This window comes from Salvia miltiorrhiza, chromosome 1 (assembly GCF_028751815.1).
Source record: "Salvia miltiorrhiza cultivar Shanhuang (shh) chromosome 1, IMPLAD_Smil_shh, whole genome shotgun sequence".
Taxonomy (NCBI): domain Eukaryota; kingdom Viridiplantae; phylum Streptophyta; class Magnoliopsida; order Lamiales; family Lamiaceae; genus Salvia; species Salvia miltiorrhiza.
The window spans coordinates 16,751,450-16,777,847 of NC_080387.1; the positions used below are offsets into that span (position 1 = coordinate 16,751,450).

The window sequence follows — 26,398 nt, forward strand, 5'->3', positions numbered from 1 at the left end:
GAGTCGTGCGCACACAAGAGATTACAGCGAGGGATCAAAGCTTGGCAAGTCACGGCAGCGCTGGCGAGTGATTGCCAGCTCTGGATTACCAGCGCTGGCGAAATTGCGCATGATTGCCAGCTCTGTAGTCGGTCAGCTCTGGATAAGGTCAGTTCTGGCTATGGATTGTCAGCTCTGGAAGCGGTGAGCTCTGGAGACGTAGTCAGCTCTGGAAACGTAGACAGCTCTGGAGACATAGGCAGCTCTGGAGACATAGTCAGCTTTGGAGACGTAGGCAGCTATGGAGACATAGTCAGATCTGGAACTCAGCTCTGTCGACTCGGGAGTTCAGCTCTGTCGAGTTTGGTCAGTTCTGGAATTCAGCTCTGGCTGTCTCGACCGCTCTGGGGAGCCTTGTCAGGGCTGGCGCCAATTTGAGCCCAAATAAGCGATTTCTGATCCAAAATCTCCAAACTATGATTCTTTCTCCTATTTTATCAAAATCTCCTGCAACACATCAAACAGACTCATAAACGAACCAAAATCCAGAATATTTAACTAAAATTTAGCACAATCAAACCCCCAACATCAGAACAATTAGGCATAAATCAACCCTCCCACACTTAGCCTTTTGCGTGTCCTTAAGCAAAATCCATATAAATCTAATAAAGAGGTGGTTCCACGATGCTCATTTCCAACCAAACATTCAACAAGCCAATTCCAGTTTTTTTTTCTTTTCAAAAAACATATGTATCTAGATAATGCAAATACTTAGAGTTGAAGATGTAAAACGATTGTAAGACAAAAGATTTGGTCAGACCCAGTTCTCCGCTAGAAGTGAATTCCCTAATGTGATCGCCTTTATAATCAATATCTCATTTTACAACTATTTCCTCATTCACAATTTTGTTTTCTCTTTAGAAGTTCTTTCTTTAATTTTGACAATTAAGCCAAGATTCGTGAAATACAACCTTTTAGAGGTAATCCAAAGTCCTCTTACGTGGTTTCCCATGCTCATAGATTTTCTAGAGGAGCAGAGACTCAGAGCTGTCAAATATCTCAGAATTCAAACAACTTCACACAAATACATACGATCGTAGGCAATCATAATGACAACACTCCCTCTAGCATCTACCGGATAAATCACGTTTCAATTGCTTACAAACACTTTGCAACAAAAAAAACTCATAAATCATTTGCACCTATAGAAACATATATAAGACGAAAAAAACAGAATAGCCACCAATCAGCACTAACCCGAAAATCACATCGACAACCATCACTTCAAAAGATCAATATAGACCAACTCAATTTCAAACATTCACTAAATGCAGGAGGACCAATCGCCCAAAATCAACATCATGCACTCAACAAAACAAGACAACACCCCCTCCCACACTTAAAGGATGCCATGTCCTCAGGGCAAAAGATATATAAAGAGTTAGAAGAACGTCCCTGAATATTGGCAATGAAAAATAGAAGCACTGTGAGAGGCGGCGAAGTGGTTTGTCAGCGCTGTCCTCAGGACTCGGCGAGGGGAAAGTCAGCGCTGGCGGCCCTCGTCAGCGCTGGCGACCTTATCAGCGCTAGACTCGTCAGCGCTGTAATTCCCATCCTCTGCAACACAACAAGAACACCCAAAATCAAAGCAACCGGGCAGGCACCAAAACAAGAAAAACAGAAACAAAAAGCAAAGAACAAGCAAAACGTAAAAACAAAATAAACTGTGGGTTGCCTCCCACATAGCGCTAGTTTTAAAGTCGCCAGCCCGACTTAGAGAAACCCTTATCCAAAGTCACATTGAAGTTTCAGCTGTCTTAATCCTTGTGAAAACACATCCTCTTTAATTGCAGCTGCGGGTCCTCCTAAAGAGCATACTACACTCCTTACATCAACCGACCTCCTGACCACACTTTTTCGGGAGCCAGAGCGAAAACTCCCATCTTTATTCTTCCCTAAGGGCAGTACACATTGCAATCCTTGCAAGACACTATCTTTACATTGCAGCCCGTCCAGAAATTCTTCCTCAATAGCCGCCTCATCTTGCAGATTATCAAGAAACTCCTGCACATTGTTGTCCTCCTCCTGCGTAAAATTATCTCCCTTCTGCAAATTATCAAGAAATTTCTGCACAATACATTCCTTTTCCGCAGGGTCAAATATCTCAACATAAGAACAGTTATGCAATAAAGGAGGAGAACTAACAGGCTTCTTATCAAAAATAGAAAACGTCATCGATCTATCTGACTCGGCCATACTCAAAGTTCCCGATCCCACATCAATGCGGGTCTGAGTAGTGGCCATAAAAGGCCGGCTAAGCAGGACAAGATGGCCGTTCTCTCCTCTAATTCCTTTCCCTGCATTCAGCACCACAAAATCTGCCAACACCTTGATTCCTCTCACCGTGACATCGACATCCTCCAAAAGTTCACGTGGGCTGCTAATAGAACCGTCGGCTAGCTGAAATCTCATATCAGTGCACTTCAACTTATCTTCTTTCCTGCCCAACTTCTGAAAAAATATCAAACGACATCAAATTGACTGCCGCACCCAAATCTAGCATGCCCGAGACCTCCCCAACCCTACCCAAACCAATACCAAAAATGAAGCTGCCTGGATCTCCTTGCTTTGGTAGTGGTGAGTTTGGATCAACAATCACTGGTGGCAGAGGTGGGTTGGGATGTTGGATAGCTTTCGGTGGTCGATATGGCGTAGTAGACTCATCAAGTTTCACCTCATTCTCTCCATCATTTGGCTGCATCTGCTGTTTTGCCTTCTCTTCTTGGCGGGTGCTCGCCAGCCCTGGCGCCCTTATCAGCTCTGGCGCTCTTCTCAGCTCTGGCACCCTTATCGGATCTGGCGATCTTATCTGCTCTGGCGTCCTCATCAGATCTGGCAACCTTGTCGGCTCTGGCGCCCTTGTCAACTCTGGCATCCTCATTAGCTCTGGCGTCCTTATCATCCCTGACAACGGCACCAAAATTTGACTCAACCTAAAACACCTCTAGATTGACTTGCAATAGAACAAGGACATCCTAGCATGATAAGTTGACCCAAGTCGTCTCTCAAGGAAGATTCAATAGGGCTTCTAATTGTATCACAACGAAAGCAGTAAAGGTTGTCGTTTGAAAATTGTAAAATTAAACTAACACTTGTAAATTAAACTTAACGTGAAATTGAACTCAGAATTAACTAGGCTAAACACAAATACTTAAGCATAAATAAATTACTAACCCTATGCAGAATTAAACGGTATAGTAAAGGCTACTCAAATTTAAACGCTGTTACGCTAAGAATTTAAACAACTGTAATTAAAAGCTTCTAATCTAAACTTACATAAACGAATTTGCATAATTGAAAGCAAAACATAATTCAAGTAGAAGCAAAGAATTAACGTAAATAATAAATACCGAAATCGTCGCTAGAAGCGAATCGCTGTCACTTGATTACAACTCGAAACAGTAAACTAAACCAAACTAAATTGAACGCTAACTTAGAACAAAAACTTGGAAATCTAAGAACTATGAAAACGAGAAAACTGTAAAGTGTTTTGATGCCTAAGGTAGAAGATTATCTTGTTCCGAAGGCTAAAGGATGATTTCTCATGATGAACGTTAAGCCCTTTTTATAGACTACCATTTCATCAAACCCTAATGTCAATCAAGAGGGCCCATCAAATTTGGGCTTAAAAGATAGAGTCGTGCGCACACAGGAGATTGCAGCGAGGGATCAGAGCTCGGCAAGTCACGGCAACGCTGGCGAGTGATTGCCAGCTCTGGATTACCAGCGATGGTGAAATTACGTATGATTGCCAGCTATGTAGTCGGTCAGCTCTAGATGAGGTCATTTCTGGCTATGGATTGTGAGCTCTGGAAGTGGTGAGCTCTGGAGACGTAGTCAGCTCTGGAAATGTAGGCAGCTCTGGAGACATAGTCAGCTTTGGAGACGTAGGCAGCTCTGGAGACTTAGTTAGATCTGGAACTCAGCTCTGTCAACTCAAGAGTTCGGCTCTGTCGAGTTTGGTCAGTTCTGGAATTCAGCTCTGGCTGCCTCGACCGCTCTGGGGAGCCTTGTCAGGGCTGGCGCCAATTTGAGCCCAAATAAGCGATTTCTGATCCAAAATCTCCAAACTATGATTCTTTCTCCTATTTTATCAAAATCTCATGCAACACATCAAACAGACTCATAAACGCACCAAATTTCAGAATATTTAACTCAAATTTAGCACGACCCAAAATCAGAACAATTAGGCATAAATCAATACCCATAAGCCAAATCTCATATAACAAGCTTCAGATAAAATGGTAATTATAAGTTCGACGTACAAAAGTCAAATGTGATATTTCAAGCTACACACAAGATGATGGTCAAAAGTCTTGTAAGGTTCGAATGAGACGATGTTCATATATAAGATGGTTTTCTTATATTCGATTAACCAAAAATACGATGTGCCAATCCTTCATCATATCCTATTTAAATTTACCTAAATATTTTTCTTTTTATTTTTCTAAAATCTCCAACCTCACATCAACATTTTATATTATTTCATCAGATAACGATTTATATAAAAAGACAATCTATTTTAACTCTCAACAAAAAATTAAAATGTAACTGACGAAAATTGTTAAGATTATTATAGCTTGAACTATACTAGCAATTTATTTTAGTAAAATAAAATTAAAATTCAAAAATAATATATATAAAGACTATTTCATATGCTATAATGAAAAATAATGTACAAAGTTTTCCGTCGAAATTCGACGGGTTACACACTAGTTAATATTTGACAGGATCTCATACACACTTGTGGTGATAAATATGTGACAATTATATAGTATTATATGTGAATAATATGTTGATCAAGATTGATTTTTTGTTCCACATACTTTATTGTCAATATTTCATTGCTACATCAACAAGAGTATCGTGTGCAATTAATACTATCCAAAGACATGATATTAATGTTGTGTATTGGTATTTTGAGATTAAATTAACCTTATTAAGTATTTATGGTTCCATTACATTGATGTGAATTTTTTTTTGTTGTTGTACATTTAGCTACTTCGTCTTCCGTTGCCACATTATCTTCTTATATCAATTCTCTCAAGAAATTAAAAAGGCACTTAATGATAGTGTTTGGGTGGATGGAATTAGACTGCACTTAGGAAGTAACAACCTAAGTCTCTCACTGGGGAAAACACCCCTGATGATAAAAGGAATTTTTAAGAGATGTGATCGTTCTAACTATATGAGTCTAATGATAAATGAAACACAAAATCTCGATGCCTTTAGAGGTCTAGATTTTGAGGAGATTACTAATGCTAACGGTTTCCTTGACGAAATTGAGAAGTGTTTTGTGAAAACGATAAGGTTGAAATGACATCACTTCTGCCTTCTTTTTTTATGAAAATACGTATAAAATAAATAACAAAAAAAGTGTGATTTACACGAAAAACCTTGGGCATACCCAAGGGGGAGAACAACGCCACAAAACACCCAAGTCTCAAGTGAGAAGTGGGGAGGGGTGGGGGGGGGGGTAAGGGGGGGTAGGGGTAGGGCCTTAAAAAGGCTCTCTAACCATAAAATAAAAACTACCCTATTATATTACACTAACTGTAGTAACCCGCTCTTTTAATTATTAAAACCAGTAATGCGATAATTATTTATTGTATCTTTCAGTGATGAAACCCAATGATGATCTATGATTGATTTTGGCTTATGATTTTGATTTATATAATACTTGAAGCAGAGTTATTATTCTATTTCGCGTGAGAAACCGCGATAAGGATTATTGAGCAATCAATAATTTTTATTACAAGTTTATAACTAACTTAGCAAGTCATGTTATTTAGTAGAAATATTATTTATATTACTCCCTCCGTCCACGAAATGAGTACCCATTTGTGGACGGCACGGGTTTTAAGAAATGTATGGAGTGTAGTGTGAATAGTTTAAGGGTCCCACTTTTTGAGTGTATTAATTAAAGAGATGTGTGGGGTACACTTGCCAAAAAGGGAAATGGGTACTCATTTCGTGGACGGACGAAAAAGGAAATATGGGTACTCATTTCGTGGACGGAGGGAGTATTATTTATTATTATTCTTACGTAAGTCGTGAATTTATTCCGGCTTGTGAGGAAAAATTAAATCTTCGGATTTAATTTAGATATTGGATGAGCAAGCGAATTAAATCTACGGATTTAATTTAGAGTTATTTTACAGTCCATCGATATTAATATCGAGCAGATACATCATCACACGTTACATATTGCAGTTATAGAAATTTCAAGACTAGATTTTATTTCTTTTATTTGCTTTTCACTTTACACAATCTGCCAACAATCTACACAATTCCCCAAGAGATAGGAGGCGTGTGTGTTGTGGGCAAAAATCTGCAGCACCCTTTCCTTTTCCCTGTGCCAGCCGCCCTACGCCTCCAATCCCCATCTCCCTACCCCTCATACCATTCCTTAGCATACTCAAATGTGCAGCCAACATTCCTCCTTTTAGCATCAAACTTCATCCAGCACATCACTATAATTCTCTTCCGTTCCACACATAGAATCCACCGAAGAGCAAGAGGAAATCACTCACTGTCCTGCTGCCAAAGTCTAGAGGTAAACTTGGTTCAATTCCTCCACCTTCACTCTTGCTCACCTACATTTTTAAGACAACAATACTTGCTATTCTATTTCAGTTCCCAATCATCAATATCACAACAGCCAACCAACGCTTTATATACAAGATAAATTAATATAATTAGATAAATGAAATAGTTTATTATTCTATATTTATATTTTATATAGACATGTTTAGTACTTACTACTTATTATAGTTTGAAATGTATTATATAAGATACATATAACTTAATTAGTTTATTAACTATTAAAATAATGTATTTATTTTATATTTTATATTAATATTTTAGTACTTACTATATACTAAGTAAATGATAGGGGTGTGCAGCGGGTCGGACCCGGACCGACCCGGACCGACCCGCCGGGTTTGCTGGACCGAAATTTTTGAGAGAACGGACCGACCCGGACCGAAAAATGTGTGCGGGCCGACCCGGACCCGGACCGAACCCGAACAACGGGTCCGGTTCGGTCCGGGTCCGACCCGCCGAGGCCGAAATTATTTTTTTTACCTATTTCGCACTTAATTTTCATACATAAAACATAATAAATACGATACAAATACATATCAATATCATAGTTCCATCATTGACAATCCACAACTCAATCTTTAGGGTTAGAAATCTGAAAATTTAATTTTATTAACACTATTTTAAATATTAAATATATAAAAAATAATTAATTTATAAATACATGGGTCGGTCCGGGTTCGGCGGGTTCGACCGGGTTTTGACCCGGACCGACCTGACAAAAGTTCGGTCCAAGAAAATTGACCCGGATCGGACCGAACATAGGTATTGGGTCGGTTCGGTTCGAACCGAACCCACCGGTCCGGGCGGGTTTGACGGGTTCGGGTTGGGTCTGCACACCCCTAGTAAATGAAGTGAAAATAATATTAAATAGTGTATTTATTTTATAGATATCTTTAATACCAACACTCTTTAAGATCTAAATTGTGTAACCTGACCCGGTTCCTCCCGATAATTTCAGACGTTGTCTCCTATGGGGTGGATTATCCTTTCTTATGAAATTATCATGTCTGAAATTATACCGGAGCAGAGCAGCTCTGAGGGACCAGAGCAGAGCAGATCACAGGTTCTAGCGGTAACCAGAACTGAACTCAAAGGTCAGAGTTTAGAACATAGCAGAACCATCTTGGGGTCTGAGCAGATACAAGAGCAGAGTAACTCAGAGGTCAGAACAGGGGCCAGAGCAGAGCAGATCGAAGATCTGTGCATTGACCAGAGCAGAGCAGACCATAGGCCCGACAAGAGTCCAGAGCAGAGTTTGGCGTTGTTGTCTTGTGAAAATGATATGAAGGTGCAACGTTTTAAGGAGTCGATCTCTTCCCCCAAGAAAAGAAGGGGCCAGCCTTCTAAAAACGATCAAGCAGCCTAGAATCATAACAAGGTTTTGATGCAGCAGGAGAAGAGCATCAAGAATCGGTTGAGAAAGGCGGTCGATGCTGGGCAGAAGCCGCGAGATTATATCATTGAGCATCGACAATCAGATTCTTTGAAAACTATGGATAATATGTCGAATCAGCGATGGACGGATGAAATGGAGCGGGGTCAAACTCCGTTCTCGAATTCAAACTAATCTCAATGAATATACTCGTTTGGAACGTCTGGGGCCTTACGGACGAATCTAAACGCTTGTTGCAGGAGCACTGTCGCTCCTTTTCACCTATTATTATTGGGTTGATTGAACCTAAGTCTAAAATGCGTAAAGTTCGTCCAAGTTTTTGGCGTTCTATTTAACATGACGCCTCATCATCACAATTGCAGACTCCCCAGACGTTCTAACATCTTGCTCTTGGCGCAGCCTGGTCACAAATATCATTTTTTCTTCGGATCAAGTGGTGGTCGCTAGTTGTACTTGGGGCTCTCAGGATTTTAGGATTGCGATTGTTCATGGCGCCAATGACAAGGTGCTGCGTCGTCAGCTCTGGCAGGATCTGATGGATTTTACTGCTGGGAAAACGATCTTTATTGGGGACTTCAATGCGGTAAGGGGCGCACATGAGAGGGTCAGCACTGTTGCGCCAGATAGGAGTTCTTGCCATGAATTCTGTAACTTTATTGATGAGACGGAGTTTGTTGAGTCCCCATCCACGGGAGTTCGTATGACTTGGTCCGGGCATAGATTTCTTCCGAGGCATGTTGAGTCGCATCTAGACAGAGCTTTATTTTCAACAGATTTTGCTACCAGCTGGACGGACATTAACACGCATGCGCTTCCTCGGGTAACATCGGATCACTCCCCGCTGATTTTTCAATGTCGCTCGGGCATCCCTCCGGGACAACGTTCTTCTAAATTTCTCAAGATGTGGTTGTTGCATCCTGAGTTCCATGAGATGGTTTCTAATTCCTGGAGTATTGATATGGAGACGCGATGCCCGATTTATCGTGTCATGCCTAAGCTTCGGAGGCTGCGTGGAGAGCTAAGAACGTGGAATAAAGATGTCTTCGGTCATGTGGATATTCAAATTTCGGATCATAACAGGGACCTTTCGATGGTTCAAAATAATATCCCGGTCATGGGCTACTCGGATGAGTTATTTGATGAAGAGGTGGGAGCTCAAGCTGCGTTGAATTCTGTTTTGGCTAGGAAACACAGTCTGCTCCAACAAAAATGTAGGGAGCATTGGTTGACTGATGGTGACAGGAATACTGAGTTCTTTCATCGCCTCCTTAGATTTCGTAAGAATAATCTTCGCCTGGAGCATTTGAGAATCGATGATACTGTTTCGTATGATCAGAATGTTATCCAGCAACATATTGTAGATTTCTTCTCCAATCTTTTCAAGGATGACATTCAAAATCAGGTGGACGTGACTTTGCTTGAGGCTAATATTGATAATTATGTAACGGATGATCATAATGCGACCCTCATATGGATTCCGGATGAAGAGGAGATTCATGCTGCTGTGTTCGGTATGGACGCGAACAGCTCCCCTGGTCCGGATAAGTTTTCAGGAGCTTTCTTTCAAAATTGTTGGGGCACGATTAAGGGAGATGTGATCATGGCTGTGAAGGGGTTTTTCATTAATTCCTACTTGCCTGCTGGCTGTAATGCTAACACTTTGATACTCATCCCGAAGAAGGAGACTGTGGACACCATGGCGGATCTTCGTCCAATTATTCTGTCCAACTTCTTCTTTAAAATTATCTTGAAGATCTTGGCCACGCGGCTCAACAAAGGTGCGGCGGAACATGTGTCTCCAAATCAATTTGGTTTCATTGCGGGTAGATCTATTCATGACTGCATTAATTTGGTTTCAGAAGGCTTCAGTTGCATGAATCATACTGGTCGTAAGTCGAACATGGCTTGCAAGATCAATATTCGCAGGGCTTTTGACACTATGAGTTGGGATTTCATTCTGAAAGTCCTCGGTGTCAATGGGTTTTACGAAAAGTTTGTGCGCTGGATTTCCATCATCTTTTGCTCTACTCGTATCTCCATTTTGTACAATGGACAGCTCAGTGGTTATTTCCCTTGCTCGCGTGGTGTTCGACAGGGTGACCCGCTCTCGCCTATTCTATTTGGCATTGCAGAGGATGTGTTAAGTCATATCCTGCTTAATTATGTCCGATCTCGTCACTTGATCCCCATGGACTTCAGCCGGGTTTCTCACTTTCCAACCCATCTGTTTTATGCTGATGATATTCTTATTTTTTGCAAGGCTTCTCTTAGGAACGCGCGCAAGATTAAAGAGATTCTGGATTTCTATGTCGGTCTATCTGGCCAAATTTGTAGCTCTCAAAAGTCGAATGTGTTTTTTTCGAAATGAGTGTCTCAGGCTATGCAGCGGGGTATTGTTAGTGAGCTTGACTTTGGAGTTGGCAGCCTTCCTGTTAACTACTTGGGTGTTTCGCTTTTTTCTGGTCGTATGAAGGTTTCTTATTTGCGCGATATATATGATAAAATTATTCAGAAGTTCTCTAGATGGAAAGGCTTGCATTTATCTATGGCGGGAAGAATTTGTCTGGTGCGTTCTGTCATACAGAGTGACGCGCTAGAACAGAGCCAAGCTCGCCGCGCCAGAGCTGAAGACGTTGTGCCAGAGCAGAGCAGAAGGTCTTCAGAGCAGAGCAAACATGACAGAGCTGAGCAAACATGCCAGAGCAGAGAATGTCTTTAGAGCAGAGCAGACATGACAGAGCATAGCAGAGTCGAATTCCAGAGCAGAGCGGACTTCCAGAGACAGAGCAGAACTGAAGTCCAGAGCAGAGCTAAAGTTTCCAGAGCTGATGTTCTAGGCAGAGTTGAAGTTTCCAGAGCTGGTGTTCTCGCCAGAGCTACGTTTTCCAGAGCGGGCATTTTCCAGAGCTGGCATTCTCGCCAGAGTTGTCAAAAACTTGCGGAACAAGTTTTCTTTTAGTTTCCTTGTTTTTAAGTTTCCTTATTTTTACGTTTATTTTCTTCATTAGATTAGGGTTTAGTTTTGCCTATATATATGGCTGCATGTGAACGAAAAACATAACATATCTTTTATCAATCAATTTGTGAGTTTATTCTCTCTTGAGGACTTCGAGTTCTTCCTGAATTTTGCCCTAGAAAATTCAATTTATCGACGTAACGGCGAGTTCACTAGCCCTCATCGCGTGTCATTCATCGTCCCTGAGTTGCCGCGTCAATCATTCGTTGGGGTTTAGGGATCCGTTCTCCTAGATTATTTCGTAGATTAGATTCAGAGGTTTTAGGATTTCCATCTTTTATCGTTCCTTTTATTTATCTTTCGTGTTTTCAAGTCTTCCGCGCATGTTTGTTTGATCGGTCCAGCAAGATTCAGATCCTTACCGGCGAGGTTCATATAATTTGGTATCAGTTTGGCCGCATTCGTATCCAGGGAGAAGATGGACCAGCGAATGGACCTGTTTGAGCAATATCATTCCACTTCGAGTCGAGGCGGCCGTGGTGGTCGAGGAGATCGATGAGGACTTGGTAGTGGAGGATTGTGCATGCTACTCCGACATATTCATCATCGCGAGGAGTATGTAGAGGAGTCAGGGTATGAATAAGAAAACGAGGGGCGTTGGCGTAGAGATGGTGGTCAGAATTATCACGATGACAATATCAACAACATCAAGATGACCATTCCTTCATTCCAGGGACGGAACGATCCAGAACTATATCTTGAGTGGGAGAGAAAGGTCGAGTTAATATTTGATTGCCACAACTATTCCGAGCTCAAGAAGGTGAAGTTGGCAGCGATTGAGTTCACAAACTACGCACTTGTGTGGTGGGATCAGATGATAACAAGTATGAGGAGAAACGGAGAACCACCTATTCAGACTTGGCAAGAGATGAAGGCAGTGATGAGAAAGCGTCATGCGCCTAATCATTACTACCGGGAGCAACTTCAACAACGACCGGCTCAAAATTTTCGAAGGGGTCGCATGAAAGAAGCAAAATCTTTCGAGGAAGACTTCGAGAATAATCGTCGACAGTTTTATTGCAGCGAGACAAGATGAAGTGGCGCAAGGGATTATGACAGACCTGCTGAACAATTTTATGACACCAACAACAACAACCATCAGTGCCAGAATCAGCGCAAGTGGAGGCAGTCTCAACCTTGCGAAGAAGAAGACTTCGAGACTGCTCGTCGACACTTTTATGGCGCCAACAACACCAGCAATCAGTGCCAGAATCCAGGTGGCAGTTTTCGATGGCTGCTATCGAGATGAAAAGTGTTTCAAGTATTTGGGATTCGGGCATTCTATGAGTGAGTGTCCGAACACACACGTTATGATCGTGAGAGATGATGGCGAGGTGGTGACTGATGGTGAGGAGACCGATCCCGATATACCAAACTTGGAGGGATCAGATGAAGAAGAGAAAGTAGAGGATATTTTGCCAACTATGGGCAAGTTTTTTATAGATACGGAAGTTCTGAGTACCCTAACTCAACCCATTGAGAGCGAGCAGCGGGAGAACCAGCCTTTGCCAATGCTACAACTCAAGGACACTGTCAATATTTCCCAGCCACGCCACCATTTGAATTCAAACGAGATGAAGGATGAAGTGGAAGTCATGGTGGATATCAAAGATGATGAGTCTAATCCTAAGTTGCTAGAATTGAAGGATTCACGTGAGGAAGTGCGTGAGGAATCTACTCCATCTACTTTGGAAGCAAAGGCTTTGACGTAAGCTAAGGTAAGGATTAAGGAGCAGCCGGTGGAGAAAAAGGATATGGGATTGACACATAAATCCTTTCTCGCTAAGCCTTGTGATTTGACGTGGTGTGAGAAGAAGGGGAGGCCGATAAACATGTTGCGATATTGGAAGAACTTGGTTCTTGCTAACGAACTCTCTTCTTTACCCCCTTCTATTCGTTCGGTTTTACAGGAATTTGATGATGTTGTTCCCGATAAAAACCAAGCTGATGAAGTTAGTGAAGGTTCCGTTTCAAATCGACAAGTATGAAAGTAAAGTCTTTTGTGATGCAACGCCGATGCAAGCTACATGGCTGTTCAGCAGCGAAGTGAAGCATGGCAATAATTTCAACAACAACTTCTTCATGTTCAAGGTTTAAGACAAGTCAGAGTTAGAGCCGAAGCATCTGGTTTTTGATCCCGGCAAGACGAATGATGGACAAGAGAGAAAAGTTATGGCCCAACAGTCGTTCCCTGCAACAAACGAAGATTTGGTTTTTTGATCCAGGCATCTGCATTGACTACTTGGATTTGAGGATAAATCCTCTTCAAGAAAAGGGGAATGACGCGCCAGAATAGAGCCAAGCTCGCCGCGACAGAGCTGCTAGAGCAGAGCAGAAGGTCTTCAGAGCAGAGCAAACGCAAAGAATGTCTTCAGAGCAAAGTAGACATGACAGAGCATAGCAGAGTCGAATTCCAGAGCAGAGCGGACTTCCAGAGCAGAGCAAATGGTCCAGAGCAGAACAGAACAGATCGTCAGAGCAGAGCAGACTTCCAGAGACAGAGCAGAGCTGAAGTCCAGAGCAGAGCTAAAGTTTCCAGAGCTGGCGTTCTCGCCAGAGCTACGTTTTCCAGAGCTGGCATTCTCGCCAGAGTTGTCAAAAACTTGCAGAACAAGTTTTCTTTTAGTTTCCTTGTTTTTACGTTTATTTCCTTCATTAGATTAGGGTTTAGTTTCGCCTATATATATGGCTGCATGTGAATGAAAAATATAACATATCTTTTATCAATCAATTTGTGAGTTTATTCTCTCTTGAGGACTTCGAGTTCTTCCGGAATTTTACCCAAGCAAATTCAATTTATCGACGTAACGGCGAGTTTACCAACCCTCGTCGCGTGTCATTCATCGTCCCCGAGTTGCTGCATCAATCATACGTTGGGGTTTAGGGATCCATTCTCCTAGATCATTTTGTAGATTAGATTCAGAGGTTTTGGGATTTCCATCTTTTATCGTTCCTTTTATTTATCTTTCGTGTTTTCAAGTCTTCCGCGCGTGTTTGTTTGATCGGTCCGGTAAGATTCAAATCCTTACCGGCGAGGTTCATATCACAGAGCTCTGTCACTCATTCTATGATGGGTATAAATGGCCGAAGTTGTTGATCTATGCTTTGGATCGTCATTGTCGTAACTTCATCTGGACGGGAAACGTTGATCAAAAACTGTTCTGTCCGGTTAAATGGTCAAGGGTTTGCGCCCCGCGGGTGGAAGGAGGCTTGGAAGTTAGATCGTTTTCCAGCATGAATCGAAGTTTTCTGATGAAAACTGCTTGGCGCCTTATTGATGGAAAGGACTTTGCTTTTGCTGTTCTTCGTACTAGGTATTTGGATAATTTTAGTCATGCTAAATGGGCCTTGGCGTCTTCTCCTTTTTGGACGAGCATTCGTGATTTGGTTGACAATATGGTGGAGAATTCTTTTTCTTTCATTAGTATTGGTGCTAGTACTTTGTTCTGGCATGAAGATTGGCTGGGATATAAGCTGGTGGATAAACTTGGTATTCCTGATTACATGCACATGTACTTGAACCAGGCTGTTGATGATTACTACTTTGATGGAATAGGGCATTTCACGGAAGACTTTGTGGTTCGGTTCCCAGATGTGGTGGTGGATATGCTTCTCCTCCCGATTGATGAGGAGGAAGACGCGCGTTATTGGAAGCCTTCTGCTACGGGCAACGTCACCTCAGCTTTAGCTTACGCTGAGATCAGTCCGTCTTTTCCCAAAGTCCGTTGGGGGTCGTGGCTCTGGGAGCGATTCATTCCGGATCACAGATCTATGATATGTTGGAGAATAATCCACTCCAAAATGCCAACGTTGGATAGCCTTAGCAGAAGGAGGATTCAAGGTCCTAATCGTTGTATTTTATGCGGTAAGGCTGAGGAGAATTTGACGCACCTTTTTTGGGGGTGCTCTGGTATTCGTCCTTCTTGGATGAAAATTCTGACTTGGTTTGATAAACAAGACCTGGAGAGGAGTTCGGATATTCACACCTGCTTAGTTTCCTCATGGAATGTGGAGTTTAGTCCCTTGGTGTCGGCTTTCTGTAAAGCGGCGGTTATTAATATGGTTTGGAAAATTTGGGACTGCCGCAATCAAGCCACCTTCGATGAGAATGAGTTTCCTTAAAGTCACCTTCAAAGAGATGGATGCTCAGTTCTCTAAACTTGGTTGTTACAATAACTCTTGGAATGACTACCTTATTCTTCGTCGCATTGGTGTGGTGACTCGGGCTCGGCCACCCCCGATGATGATTGAAGTTCATTGGTGGCCACCGGTGGGCAGCTAGATTAAAGTAAACACGGATGGCTCGGTGATGGGTGCCCCGGGCATTATCGCTGCTGGCGGGGTGTTTAGAGATAATTGGGGCTGGGTTCGAGGTTGTTTCCACTTTAAAGGGGGCAAGGGTTTTGCTTTTGAGGCTGAACTCCTCGCTGTTATTCATGCTATTGACATAGCTCACCATTGTGGCTGGCGGCAACTCTGGCTCGAAGCTGATTCGACTTATATTGTTCGTCTTCTTCAGACTCGGTCGGTTGAAGTGCCTTGGCGCTTTCTGGCGGCTTCGAAAAATCTTGATGACTTCCAATTTCATGTCTCACATATTTATCGGGAAGGCAACAAGCCGACGGATCTGATGGCCAACTTGGATCGAAACGAAGGTTGGTGGCCTTACGCTCTGGATGAGATTAAACTTGCGGTGTCTCTTGATATGGAAACACATAGCACCGTTCGTGTTAAGTTATGAGACCAGAGCAGAACTTTTCAAAGGTCAGGGCTGAGTTCGGCGCTGATCTTTGCAGTTGTCAGAGCAGATTCCTAAGCATTGCGGCTCTGAAGACCAGATCAGAGCAGCTCACAGGCAGAGACCAGAGCAGAGCAGGTCTGTGCTCTGACGACCAGATCAGAACAGCCCAGGGGCATAGACCAGAGCAGAGCAGGTCTGTGCTCTGGAGACCAGAACAGAGCAGTCCACAAGCAGCGACCAGAGCAGAGCTGTTACCAGAGCATAGCTGTTTCCAAAGCAGACCTGTTACCAGAACGTCAGAACAACCCACAGGAATAAACCAGAGCAGAGCTGTTACCAGAGCAGATCTGTTACCAGAGCAGAGCAGCTCTGTGCTCTGGAGACCAGAACAGAGCAGCCCGCAAGTAGCGACCAGAGCAGAGCTGTTTTCCAGAGTAGACCTGTTACCAGAACACAACTATGAAGTCAGAGCTATTGCCTGACCAGAGCAGCTCAGTTACCATAACAGACCCCGGAGCACAGCTCTGCGCAGCCCTGCCCCGGAGCACTATGCAGCACATCTCTGCCCCGAAATGTTGCTCTGCAATGTCAGAAACTCAAGGAGAGGACATCGTTTTAGGCAGATCTGCAGACTGGATAGGCAGTGGGGGTGTTTGCGGCGACGGCATATTACCGACCGTGTAGCTACCCTTGCTGCTTTCCTGTGGCTAATGTCTCTTCGGTTTGCGAATTTGAGGATGGTTAGTTTCTAGCAACAGCGTCTCCTGGCCAAAACTTTTCGCCTCTAGTTTTTTTCCTTCGGGGTGTTCTCGGCAGTGGGGTGCTTACGGCGACGACGTATAACCGACCGGGTAGCTACCCTTTCTGCTTTCTTCGTGGGGTCGATTGGGTTGTGGGTTGTGGAGTGCTTACGGCAACGGCGTATAACCGATCGTGTAGCTTCCCTTCTTTGGGTCTGGGCTCGTTTGAGGTTGGCAGTTTTTTGGCGACGGCATCTTATCGGCCTTTCTGCCTTCCGAGCTTTTCGGGTTTTGATTTTCGTTGGGTTAGAGCTGAGATTGTTTGGGGACGATGGTTAGGCCGGAGTTCCGGAAACTTTCTCTTCCGCTCTTTCCTTCTTGCTTTTCGTCTTGTAGACGAGTACTCTTTTTCTTTTTTACGGTTTTTCCCTTTGGGTTTTTCGTAAAAAGGTTTTAATGAGGCTCGGCCCTTAGTCTGCTTTTCTTGTGCTTTCAAGGGTTTTTTTAGGTTTTATCTTTTCTTTTTTAATAAAATCACAGCTTAATAATAACAAATTTCAAACTATAATAAGTTATATATATATAAGTACTAAACTATAAGTTGCATGTATCTTATATAAAAAAATATTAAACTATGATTAGTAATATAAGTTGTATGTATCTTATATAGTAAATTAGTAAGTACTAAAGATATCTATATAAAATATAAAATAAATACATTTTTTAATTAGTTAATTTTTTAATTAAGTTATGTGTATCTTACATAACAAGTATTAAACTATAATAAGTGTTGGAATATAGAAGAAATATCTTAACCTTGTTTTGATGATCCCAAAACTCTTAGATTTTATTTCCTAGAACTAGACTCTTTTCGAACTCAAATGTTAGAGTTCTTCTTCTAGCTAGATTGAAGCGGCAAAGCTTGAAGACTGAAGACTGATGAAGACCTGACTGAAGAATCTCAACTGAAGAACTCACCTATTGAAGCTCAACTGAAGTTATTACAACAATAAATGAAGGACTTGTACTGGAATGAAGAAGTAATCTTTAGTCGGAACATTCTCTGAAGACTTGTTTAAGGATCAGAAGAATACAACGGACTGAAGCTACAAAAAGACGGACTGAAGATTCATTAAAGTACATATCACTTAGACGAATAAAGACAAAAGATATCTTCCAGTATACGTTGCATTAAATGCAACATTAAATGCAAATGACATAGCATTAAATGCTCGGATATGGCAAATCGTCCTTCGCCGAGCAGAATTACTTCATCCATGTTACTTTACACTGTAACACCATCTCCACATGCCTGAAGACCTTACCCATTTCGGCGAAAAGGGAGATAGAGGACGAATTCCCTGAGCACAGATCAAATCAAGTGTCAACGGCAGTATTTGAAGAAGGATCTCCTCCAATGGATCTATTCTTCATCCTCCGCCTATAAATAGATGCTATTGATGCCGGAGGTCGGAGAGGGTGGAGTCTAGATCTGGGGCCCTAGGGTTTCAGACAGAGGAATTAGGGATCTAGGGTGTTTTCCAGAAGAGAGTGGCGCCGCCGCTTGAGATACAGGCGGTGGTGGCGGCTGGAACCTTTTCAAATTGAGTCGGTGGTTAGGTGAGATTTTGAGGGAGAGTGGCGGCGGCTTCTCACTGCAGTTTGCCGGAGATTGAGAAGTCGGGCGGTGGTGTGAGTTTGTGAATGCCCGAATTGAGTCAAAAGAAAGAGAGATAAGGCGGGCGAGGCCGGCTCTCCTCGCCGGAACTTTGGCGGCCGCGGCGGCGGAGCCCTAGCTGGTCCGCTCAGCTTGAAAGAGAAGGGGGAGAGAATTTTCTGTGTGTAAATTTTTAGGAGAGCTCGATTGAGAGGGATTTAAGAGAAACATGAGTTTCAAATGATATAATATAATATAAGTTTTAAAAAAATTTAAAAAAAAATTAAAAAATTAAAAAAAATTAGACATAACAGTTTTCGAAGTGCTGATACATAACGGTTTAATAAACCGTTGTAAAATATGCCCATAGATAACGGTCGGCTTAACGGTTTTGTAGTACCGTTATGTATGAAACTAATAGATAACGCATAAACATAACGGATTAACTTAAACCGTTATCTATTTCCATGGACAACAGTATATAGATAACGGTTTTTTGTGAAAACCGTTATCTTTTCAAAAAATGCGCTCATACATAACGGTTTTTTAAAAAAACCGTTATGTATGAAGCGTTATGTATGTGCATTTTTGTAGTAGTGAGCTCTGCCAAAATATCGAGTCAGCCACTACTTAGCTATCAAACTTGAATCGAAGAAGAGAGTAAACCTTGTTGTAAAAATCAGTCTACCTGATTTATAAACACTCTCTTAGAAGTGTCTAGGCAATCATATTCTTACATCTTTAGCCTAGTCCTTGATTACTTGAGAGCATGTTCTCAGTAATCTTAGTTGGAAGTTTTTCAAACCCCTTTTCAAAGAGCGTTTGAGTGTTGGAGTTTTAGACGGGTGAAGTCTTAGCGTTCTTGCGAGATTGAGAAAAGTGAAGAGAAATCCAACCCAGTGCGTTGGTACTGAAACAGTTGTTTGAGTCGTTAGGTTTACTGTGCACCTGTAAGCACATGCGCAATCGATTGTCAGTGTGATCAACTGACCGTGGACGTAGGAAAGATTTTTCAAACCACGTTAAAAATCTCTGTGTCATTTACTGCTTTCAGTATTTCATATTCTTCTGTGCTCAACGCTTATATGATGAAACCGTTAACCTTGAAAAGAGAAACCTTAAAATTGACAATTTGTTTCACTAAATGTTATTTCCTTAAATCGTTTCCGCTCACCAAGTGTTATCAGTCTAACTGACGAACCTTTGGGTAGTCAGTCAGATTCATAACACTTACTCTGATTTACAACTAATTAGATTAAAGCCTTATTTGAACTATCAGTTTGTTGACTTGTTCTTCATACTGAAGTTATCCACTGAATCATTATCAGTATCAGTCTACCCCTTCTTTCAACTGATCTTATTTTTCACTGATCACGTCAACATTACTTTCTTCAATCAACGAAAGAAGTTCAAAGTTTTAAAATAGCCTACTGGTGTATTCCCCTCTCCCCCACCCCCCCCCCCACACCAGTTCAGTGACCCTCCGGGACCCAACAATAAGTTATAGATCTATAAGTCATTTTGTATCTCATATAATAGGTACTAAACTATAAATTATCTTTATCACATCGTTAATTAGTTATGTAAGGGAAGTATATTTTCTTTTAAAATTAATAATATAATTACAAATATATAACTAATATAAAATTTAAGATATAAGTCTAGATATATAATTACTAAATTTAAGATATAAGTCTAGATATATAAGTACTAAAATTTAATTAAGATATAAGTCTAGATCTTTATTATTAATTTTTGTTAATATTATAACGACTAACAAGTACATCATTGAGATTATATAACTATCAAATACATTGTTTGATGGTATTATTAAAGCTATTTAATTCATTTATTTATGACATAAATAATTATTTATATATTAATATTTCATTAAAATAAAAAAAAATATAATTGTTCATGTATTTCTAAACAACTTATGATTTATAATTTATAATTTATATTTAACAAATAGATAATTTGTCAAGTTAGTAATAAATTATTTTTTTAATTATGAGAATTAATTTTATTATTCAGAAAATATTTAACAAATGAAATATATAAAATTATTATTTTAATGAGTATATTCACGAGCCTATTCGCGAATATATTCGTGATCCTATTCGCAAACGTATTCGCGAATAGGCTCGCTAAGGTACGAGCCGAACATATACAGGCTCGAGTTCGACTCGATAATTCTATCGAGCTCGAATTCAGCTCGTTTAGAAAATGAAGGAATTTCGAACGAGCTTTTTTCGAGCCGAGCCCCGAATAATTCACGAGCGGCTTGGTTCATTTACAGGCTACAGCCCTAGTATTAAGCAATGCCCTAAAAGTAACCTTGAAATTCAAAAAATGCAGAAGATTCCCTATTCATCAGTTGTTGAGATTCTAATGTATACTCAAGTATATATGTACGCATTCGAATATTTCGTACATAGTATGAATGTTAGGAAGATATTTAAGTAACCCTGGTATGAACATTGGATAGCAGCCAAAAGAGAAAAATATTACATGCTCACTTACAGAAAATCATATAATTTGGAGGTAGTAGGATATTCTGATTATGATATATTGGAGGATGCCAAGATGATACAAAATCTACATAATGTTATGTTTTCCTATTGGCTGGAGGAGCTATATCATGGAAAAGTGTCAAACAGTCACTGTAGCTTCTTCCATGAAACCATGCAATATGGTTGCAATATTTTGTTATTGGGCTGCGCATTTCGGAGAATGTTGAAACACCACTCAAGTTATTTTGTGACAATAAGTCGGCAGTTCTAATTTCAATAACAACAAAAGCTCGTCAAAATAAAAGAATATTGACATAGAGTTTCTTGTTATCAAATAAAAAGTAAAAAATAAACAACTACTTATAGAGCACATTGGGACAAACTCCATGATAGGAGATCCGTTCACTAAAAGTTTACCACCCAATTAGGTCTTTCATGAGCACGTTGCTCGTATGGGTATTGTATCGCTTTATGAAATTATGTTTTAGTGGGAGTTTGTATTTACGTTTATAAACACTTATGTATTCAGATATTTTCCGCAAAAATAAAGTAATGAGTATTTTCAATATATTTTGTGACCTCACTTAAGTTTAAAGCGGCTCAGTCGGCCGAAAACTAATATGTTTCGTTAAATTGCATGTTATTTTTGCATTACCATTGATCTATATATGTCATTTGACTATGTTTATATATGTGACCATTGATGAGTTTAGTTATAATTGTTAAGACATATATACATTCTATGATAGCAGATTCTGAGCTCTTAAAGTTGTATACGTTTATCAGTGCATATATATGTTGCCCAAGTGGAAGATCCAATAATTAAATGCACAAATATATAATTAATGTATATGCTATTTTAATATATATATATATATATATATATATATATATATATATAGAGGAATAGGATCATATAGTATCCAAACTTATGGTAATACCGTAGGGCCAATTCACACGTGGCAAGGCAATCCAAGGCAAAATCTGGAGAGCGGTAAAATTGGAATATAATTTTCGGAATTAAAAATTAAAATATATATATATTTTTTTAGATTTTCACAAAATAGATACTCCCTCCGTCCATGATTTAATGCCCTATTTGGGTGTGAGCACGGAGACTAAGAAAGCTGAAAAAGGTGATGTGGATGGAATATAAGGGTAGTTGACCAAAGTGATAAAGATAGTTGACTAAAGTGATACAGGTGTTGTGAGTGGGTCCACTAGTGATAAAGTGTAATAAATATAGAATATAAAAATGATAAATGTGTTTTAAGGTGGGTCCATTAGTGGCAAAGGGTAGTAAATATAGGAAAAGAAGAAGAGTAAAAGTGTACAAAAAGCACAATAGGGCATTAAATTGTGGACAAATTTTTAAAGGCAAGTAGGGCATTAAATTGTGGACGGAGGGAGTATATTTTAGATGCATAAAGTCTAACACGAATATGCATAAAGTTTTCACATGAAATGCATAACTTTGAACAGAAAAATGCACTTTATTTTTACAGTTTTGGTATTTTCACCACCCCACCCCATACCACCCCCCAACCCACCCCACACCACCCCCCAACCCTCCCCATTACCACCCCCCAAAAATAGGCACGTTTCACATGCATATAAAATCAAACAAAAATGCATAAAGTTTCCACATAAAAATGCATTAAATTATACAAAAAATGCATTTCATTTTAATAAATCTGGTATTTTCCCTACCCCACCCCACCCACCCCCTAATTTTTTTTTTCAAAAACTGATTTTCTGATTGCTGACCCACCCCCACCCCCCACCCCCCCCAAAAAAACTTATTTGTGGTTAATGTTTTATGCATTTTCATGTAATAATATATGCATTTTATTGTTCTTGATTATGCATTCTTCTTTTTTATATACACACGTTTTATAATATTTTATTTTAGGATATAGGGTTTAGGGTTTAGTGTTTAGGTTTTTAGTGTTTAGGGTTTAGTTTTTATTAGTGTGTAGTGTTTTAGTGTATAGGTTTTAGTGTTTAGTATTTATTTTAGGGTTTGAGTTTTAGTATTTAGGGTTTAATGATGTTTAGATTTCAGTGTTTTAGTGTTTAGGGTTTAGTTTTTAGGTTTTAGTGTGTAGTGTTTTAGTGTATATAGGTTTTAGTGTTTAGTTTAGGGTTTTGGTTTCAGTGTTTAGGGTTTAATGATGTTTAGAGTTTAGTGTTTTAGTATTTAGGGTTTAGTTTTTAGGTTTTAGTGTGTAGTGTTTTACTATATATACGTTTTAGTGTTTAGTATTTATTTTAGGGTTTTGGTTTTAGTGTTTAGGGTTTAATGATGTTTAGAGTTTAGTGTTTTTGTATTTAGGATTTAAAAAAAAAAATGTATTTGCAAAAACAATTATTTGTATTTAATGTTTTATGCATTTTCATGTAATAATATATGCATTTTATTGTTCTTGATTATGCATTCTTCTTTTTTATATACACACGGTTTATAATATTTTATTTTAGTGTATAGGGTTTAGGGTTTAGAGTTAGGTTTTTAGTGTTTAGGTTTTTAGTGTTTAGGATTTAGTGTTTAGGGTTTAGTGTTTAGGGTTTAGTTTTTAGGGTTTAGTGTATAGTGTTTTAGTGTTTAGTATTTATTTTAGGGTTTGGGTTTAGTATTTAATGATGTTTAGATTTTAGTGTTTTAGTGTTTATGGTTTAGTTTTTAGGTTTTAGTGTGTAGTGTATTAGTGTATATAGGTTTTAGTGTTTAGTATTTATTTTAGGGTTTTGGTTTTAGTATTTAGGGTTTAATGATGTTTAGAGTTTAGTGTTTTAGCATTTAGGGTTTAGTTTTTAGGTTTTAGTGTGTAGTGTTTTAGTGTGTATAGGTTTTAGTGTTTAGTATTTATTTTAGGGTTTTGGTTTTAGTGTTTAGGGTTTAATGATGTTTAGAGTTTAGTGTTTTAGTATTTAGGGTTTAGTGTTTAGGGTTTTTTTTTAAAAAAATGTATTGGCAAAAATAATTATTTGTAGTTAATGTTTTATGCATTTTCATGTAATAATATATGCATATCAGTGTATGAAATTATGCATCCCCAAAAATTAAAAAAAAAATTGAAAATTTAAATTTTTTTGGGGGGAGGGGGTGGGTGGTGGGTGGGGTGGGGGTGAGGATGGGTCAGTTGTCAGAAAATCAGTTTTTGAAAAAATTAAAAAAAAAATTTGGGAGGGAGGGGGTGGGTGGGGTGGGGGTGGATGGGTCAGTGGTTAGAAAATCAGTTTTTGAAAAAATTAATTTTTTTTTTTGGGGGCGGGATGGGTTGGGTGGGGGCGTTCAGGGGTGGGGTGGGGTTCAGGGGTGTGGGGGGTGGGGTGGGATGGAGTTGGGTGGGGTGAAATCTTATGCATTTTTATATGAAACTGTATGCATCTTAGTTTGAACCTTTATGCATCTAAAATATGAATATTTTGACAAAACATAATATTTTTTTATTCCGAAAAATATATTCTGATTTTACCCTTCTACAGATTTTGCTTCAGAATGTCTTGCCACGTGTCACCATCTTGATGCGTCACATGTCATAAATGTGTGGTCAAGAATTGATCCTACGGTACTACCATAAGCTTGGATACTACAAGAACCCAACCCTATATATATATATATATATATATATATATATATATATATATATATATATATATATATAGGGTTAGGTTCAATGAAAATGCCTAACTGTAACAAAGAAGAGAGAAGTAATCTCATCCGTTGATCTTATCTAATCTAAGGACATGATTTATTCACGCCATGTTCAATGGATTTTTTCGTTGAACATTCGTGAACATATACAATATTTTTGGGGGTTTTGGGTTTCGACCCCCCATATGTTCAACGAAAAAATCCGTTGAACATGGCGTGAACAAATCATATCCGTTAGATTAGATAAGATTAACGGATGAGATTACTTCTCTCTTCTTTCTTACATTTAAGCCTTCTTCATTGAACCTTGGCCTATATATATATATATATATATATATATATATATATATATATATATAAGGGAAGGCTAAAATAAGAACGCTTCTTAAAATATAAATTAGGAACCATTTTCAGCCCTTAGATCATCAAGATCTACGGTTGATTCATCACCTTGTTGGATAAATTCATGGTCCTGAGTTCGAATCCCAAAGGTAGCAAAAAATTATTTTTCGCAATTCATGCTTTTATACAGTTTATTCATGCGTGTTATACATAAAATTCATGCATTTTTGCTGGTTCGTAATTCTTAAAATAAGGGTGGTTTATTGAATAACCGCCCCCTATATATATATATATGTAGGGTGTGGTTCTAGAGAGAACTACATTATTTGTGAGAACGGGAGAACCATCAAATCTAATGCATCCACTGTAAAAATTAATGCATTCGCTGTTAAAATTAATGCACTAAATTTTTTTTAAAAAAATGCTCCCTTCAGGATTCGAACCCAGGATCTGCATTCATCCAACAAGATGATGCATCCACCGTAGATCTTGATGATCGAATGGCTGAAAATGGTTCTACGGTCTTCTTTTATTTATGATTCTTTCTTGAACTTCTCCCTATATATGTATATGCTATTTTAATATATATATATATATATATATATATATATATGGTAAATGTTATACTCCCCCTGTCCCCCAAATTTATGCACACTCTATTTTTAAACACTACCCAACACATAATTTTTATAATTTTACCATTGTAACTTACACTATTTACCCAAAATCTATTTCATTAATACCATCAATGTGGGACTCTTTCTCCACTATAAATGCTCCAAACAAGTTTTTATTAAAACTCGTGTGGTGATCAACTTTGCATATTTATGAGGGACAAAGAGAGTATTTATTATTTGATGAGGGGCCAAATAATAAATAAGTCATAGTTGATTGGTTATCTCCTAACTAATGTGCCTGTTCAGAAGCGCCTCTTCGCGAACAGACACAATCAACTGTAAATAGTGGTCTGGTCACTACAAAAAAATGCTGAAATATCGGCGCGAATTACCGGCGGCACAGCGACGGCAAACAAGGCGACCCGCCTTTTAAATTTACCGAAGGCATTACTGTTTATAAAATAATTTAATTTTAGTTTAATTTTAATTGGCATACATATTACCAGCGGCAAACGCCGCCGATAATTACCGACGGCGTGTTGCCGCCACTATTTGATTAATTAAAATCGCCCCTCCCCTTCCCAGATCCCCTGTTGACTCAGCAAACCCCCTCTCCCCCCCCCCCTCCCCCGGCCCCCCTCCCTGTTCCTTACCGCACCCCCACCCCTAGTCGTCGATCCGCCTCGCCCCACCCCCAGTCGCCGCCGTCGGCCAGCCACCTCTGCAGATCCTTTTTCTCTCTCTTTCTTTCTCACTTTCATATCTCATTTTCTCTCTTTATCGTCTCAGTTAGACGACGCCGCTGCCACTACCGCCACCGCTCCGCCACCAACCACTACCGTACGCTCTCGTTCTCGCTATTTTATTTATTTATTAATTATTTTGTTAGACTAAAATTAATGTTAATTAGATTAATTTTAATTAATTTATAATATGTGAAGTATGATTAATTTTAATTAGTTAGATTAATTTGTTAGATTAATTTTAAATTTGTTTTTACTATTATTTTGTTAGAATCTAATTAATGTTAATTAAATTAAAGTTTGATTAATTATAAAGCATGATTAATTTTAAGT

General features: G+C 39.5%; 1 protein-coding gene across 1 annotated transcript; it reads left to right on the plus strand.

The window, feature by feature from the left end:
• The first annotated feature begins 15,363 nt into the window (after window positions 1–15,363).
• Window positions 15,364–15,795, plus strand: LOC130987739 (uncharacterized). The gene has a single exon (XM_057911426.1). It carries the CDS (start codon window positions 15,364–15,366, stop codon window positions 15,793–15,795), a length of 432 nt encoding a protein of 143 aa, XP_057767409.1.
• The last annotated feature ends 10,603 nt before the right edge of the window (window positions 15,796–26,398 follow it).